This window comes from Bison bison, unplaced genomic scaffold, assembly GCF_000754665.1.
Source record: "Bison bison bison isolate TAMUID 2011002044 unplaced genomic scaffold, Bison_UMD1.0 scf7180017858349, whole genome shotgun sequence".
NCBI lineage: Eukaryota > Metazoa > Chordata > Mammalia > Artiodactyla > Bovidae > Bison > Bison bison.
The window spans coordinates 166978-170583 of NW_011488922.1; the positions used below are offsets into that span (position 1 = coordinate 166978).

At 56.9% G+C, this 3606-nt stretch overlaps 1 protein-coding gene across 1 annotated transcript in view; it reads right to left on the reverse strand.

The window, feature by feature from the left end:
- ATP1A3 (ATPase, Na+/K+ transporting, alpha 3 polypeptide) overlaps positions 1-3606 on the reverse strand; it is a 20278-nt gene that overhangs the window by 12792 nt on the left and 3880 nt on the right. The window contains exons 2-8 of the mRNA XM_010863012.1: positions 3133-3222; positions 2964-3023; positions 2621-2824; positions 1085-1198; positions 837-971; positions 369-486; positions 12-239 (exon numbers count right to left, since the gene is read on the reverse strand). Coding sequence (XP_010861314.1) covers positions 12-239; positions 369-486; positions 837-971; positions 1085-1198; positions 2621-2824; positions 2964-3023; positions 3133-3222 — 949 coding nt within the window. The remainder of the gene's footprint in view (positions 1-11; positions 240-368; positions 487-836; positions 972-1084; positions 1199-2620; positions 2825-2963; positions 3024-3132; positions 3223-3606) is intronic.

Here is a 3606-nt window from a genome sequence, read left to right on the forward strand (position 1 = left end):
ATTGGCCACGATGATGCCGATGAGGAAGATGACAGCCTCAAGCCAGGTGTATCCAAGAATGAGGGACAGGATGAAGAAGGAGACGCCCAGGAAGACGGCCACACCAGTGATGAGCTGGATGAAGTGTTCGATCTCGATGGCGATGGGTGTCTTGCCCACCTCCAGCCCCGAAGCCAGAGTGGCGATGCGGCCCATGACGGTGCGGTCACCCGTGGCCACCACCACGCCCCGAGCCGTGCCTATGTGGCCAGAGGGGACAGGGCTGAGGCTCAGCGAGGTGCAGAGAGCCCCCAAGCCCCTGAGGTGCGTCTGTCTGTCTGGACCAGCTTGGCCCCACCCAGGTGCCCGCCCCACCCCAACTGTCTCACCTTCCACGCAGTTGGTGGAAAAGAAGGTGATGTTTCGGGTCTCCAGGGGGTTGTCGTGCGTGCAGTCGGGGGAGCGGGTCTGGGGCTCTGATTCGCCGGTCAAGGAAGAGTTGTCCACCTGGGGTGAGGGCACAGGGGACAGGGCTCAACCCCAGGCCTGGGGTCAACTGGCATTTGCTCAGAGGAGATTTCAAGATTTTTGTTTGTTCCTTTGTTTTGTTAATGAGGCGGAAATCTCATTAATTAAGGAAACCTGTGTCTGTGGAGGTCACAGCTAGAGACCTAGAAGTCTGGGTGTCAGAGTTGGGCTCTTGAAGGTGGAGAGGGTGCAACTTCTAGGCAAGGTCAAAGGCACTTGCAGGTCTAGGGAAGGAGGGGGGGCCTGGACTCCTGGGTCTGAGGAGGAGGGGCTGGGGGTCTGGACTCCTGGGCCGCTCCAGGAAGGGCAGAGCTAGGCCCCACGCCCACCTTGCAGCCGTGGGCTGAGATGATGCGCAGGTCGGCTGGAACTCGGTCTCCACCCTTGATCTCCACCAGGTCCCCGACCACCACCTCCTCAGCGTTCACCTGCATCTTCTCACCTTCCCGGATGACCAGGGCTTGCTGCGGGTGGGATAGAGAGGCGTCACCTCCCTGATGCTCTCTGCCTGAGGTCTCTGGGCACAGCCTCGGCAGCTGTCCACACCCCACCTGGCCCCTTCCTGGGCACCCCTCACCTGGGGAACCATGTTCTTGAAGGATTCCATGATCTTGGAGCTCTTGGCTTCCTGGTAGTAGGAGAAGCAGCCGGTAATGATGACCACAGCCGCCAGCACGATGCCCAGGTACAGCTGTGGGCAGACTCAAGGTCACAGCCCGCCCCACAGCAACTCCCCACCAGCCCTACCCTGAGATGTGTGCAGTCTGGGGAGAGAGCTTTGAGTAAGTGGGCTTCTGCAATTGTATGTCTGACCTCAGGTTGTATCTATTTGAGGGTCTGTGTCTCTCTGGCTGTCCATGTTTGAGTCTCTCTTTCTCTTTTTTAAAAAATGTTTGTTTTGTTTGTTTATTGGCTTGCCATACAGCTTATGGGATCTTAGTTCCCTGACCAGGGATCAAACCCAGGCCCTCAGCAGTGAAAGCATGGAGTCCTAACCACTGGACCACCAGGGAATTCCCTTGAATCTCTCTTCCTGAACAAAAGTGTGCCTGAGCCTCTGGTCTGTCCATCTCTCTATTTTGTGGGTCTCTCAGCCTATGTCAGAGAATCGGTGTGTATGCTGTTGTCCATGTGTCTGTCTGTGTTAAGATCAACGTGCCTGTCTGACTGAAAGCCTGACTTTAAATGCAGGAGACTGTTTGTGTTTGACTCTCTCTAGGTGGGTCTCTGTCTGTCTCCCTCTGTTGGTCTGCCTAGGTCTGAGACTCTGGGTCTGTTCACCTGTTCAGGTTTTCATTTCTGAGAATCCTGTCTGCGCTTGACTCTCACACCGCTCTGTCCGCCACCAGGTTATGCCTGCGACTCTGTGTGTTTGGGTGCTTGTGTCCGTCTGTCTGTCTCTCAGTCCATGTCTGTGTCTGTGCCTGTGTCTAAACTAGGTGGCCGTGCTTGAATCTACGTGTTAGTGTGACTGCCTGCACTGACTCTGCACTAGTGTGTACATGCGCATGCGTGGGTGTGTGCGTGCAAGGATCTCCGTGTAGTCAGAATACAGGTCTATGTTTAAGAGTGTTGTGTTGAGACTGTGTGTGTGTGTGTCCCCTGTGCTGAGTGAACAGGCCCTGATAAATCAGCATGTGGGTGTGTCTGGGTCTCTACGTGAGCCCATTCACTGAGCATCTTTTAGGCCATGACCACCTGCTTGTGTCTACCCTCAAGGCCAGTGATGTTACAACACAGCTTTGGGATGGAGCCCCAGCTCATACTTTCTACTGTGTGACCTTGAACAAGCAACTTGGTCTTATTTATTTATTTATTTATTTTGACTGTACCATGTGGCTTGCAGGATCTTAGTTCTCAACCAGGAATCGAACCCAGGCCCCCTGCAGTGGAAGCGCCAAGCCCTAACCACTGGATCGCCAGGATCCCATACTTGTCCTTTCTGAGCCCGTTTTCCTCCTTGCATCTCTGGTTTTCTCACTGAGTGATTGTGAAAGTTAGATGAGAAGAAGTCGGAGGCGGGGCTTTGAAAAGTCCAAGGGGAGAAGTGAGACACGCATGTCTCTATGCGGAGGACCTCCTGGGTGGGGCGGGGCGGGTGGAGGGCACTCACGTTGTCGCCAGAAGGGTCGTCCTCTGTGCCCGCCTGGATGCCATAGGCCAGGAAGCAGAGGATGGCCCCAATCCACAGTAGGATGGAGAAGCCCCCGAAAAGCTGACGACAGAACTTGACCCACTCCGGGGTGGTCGGCGGCGGTGTGAGCGCGTTGGGCCCATCTCGGGCCAGGATCTCCTGGGCTTTGCTGTGGGTCAGACCCTGGGGGACACAGGACTCACATAGGACCCTCTCGGAGAAACCTGGCACCCCAACATTACAGAGCACCCTCAGGCATTGTGGGGGTCATGCCTCCCCCACTCCCACCCCTGGGACCCCCGTCCCTCCAGCCCGGCCGCACCTGTACACAGTCGGTGTTATATTTCCGGCAGACCTCTTCCACGGACATCTTGTGCTCTGTCTGAGGAACAGGAGTTTGGGGAGACATTGGGTGAGCGTGGAGGCCTGGCGGTAGGGGGGGTCATTTGGGGAGGGGTCTGCTGCGGGTGGGCGCAGAGGGTGGGACTCACCATAGCCACCTCCTTCTTGAGGTCATCCAGGTCCCGGCGGTCTTTGGTGCCCTTGCTCTTCTTGGGCGAGCCCTTGTCATCTTTCTTGTCCTGCGAGGTGGCGACACGATAGCTGTCAGAACCACCAGACTGCGGGCGAGAAGGGGTTACAGGGGGGCACCGGCCCTGCGGCTGTGCAGCTGCGTCTCCGGGCAGGGCCTGCTCTGGGGGCTCTGTCCCTGCCCTTCGGCCTGGGTGTCTCGCAGAACTCCCGAAGCTTGTCTCCTCCTATTGCTTCCCACCCCCACCCCCCATCTCTGGCTCCTTGGATCTCTGCGCCAGCGAGTCTCCATCTGGGTCTGTCTATGCCTCTGTCTCTCTCTCTCTGTCTCTAGGTCTCTCCCCTTCAGTCTCCATATGTCCTTTTTTGCTCTGTGTGTCTCTTTCTGTCTCTTACTTCCTCTCCCTGGGCTTGCCCAAGCCCCCCCACCCCCC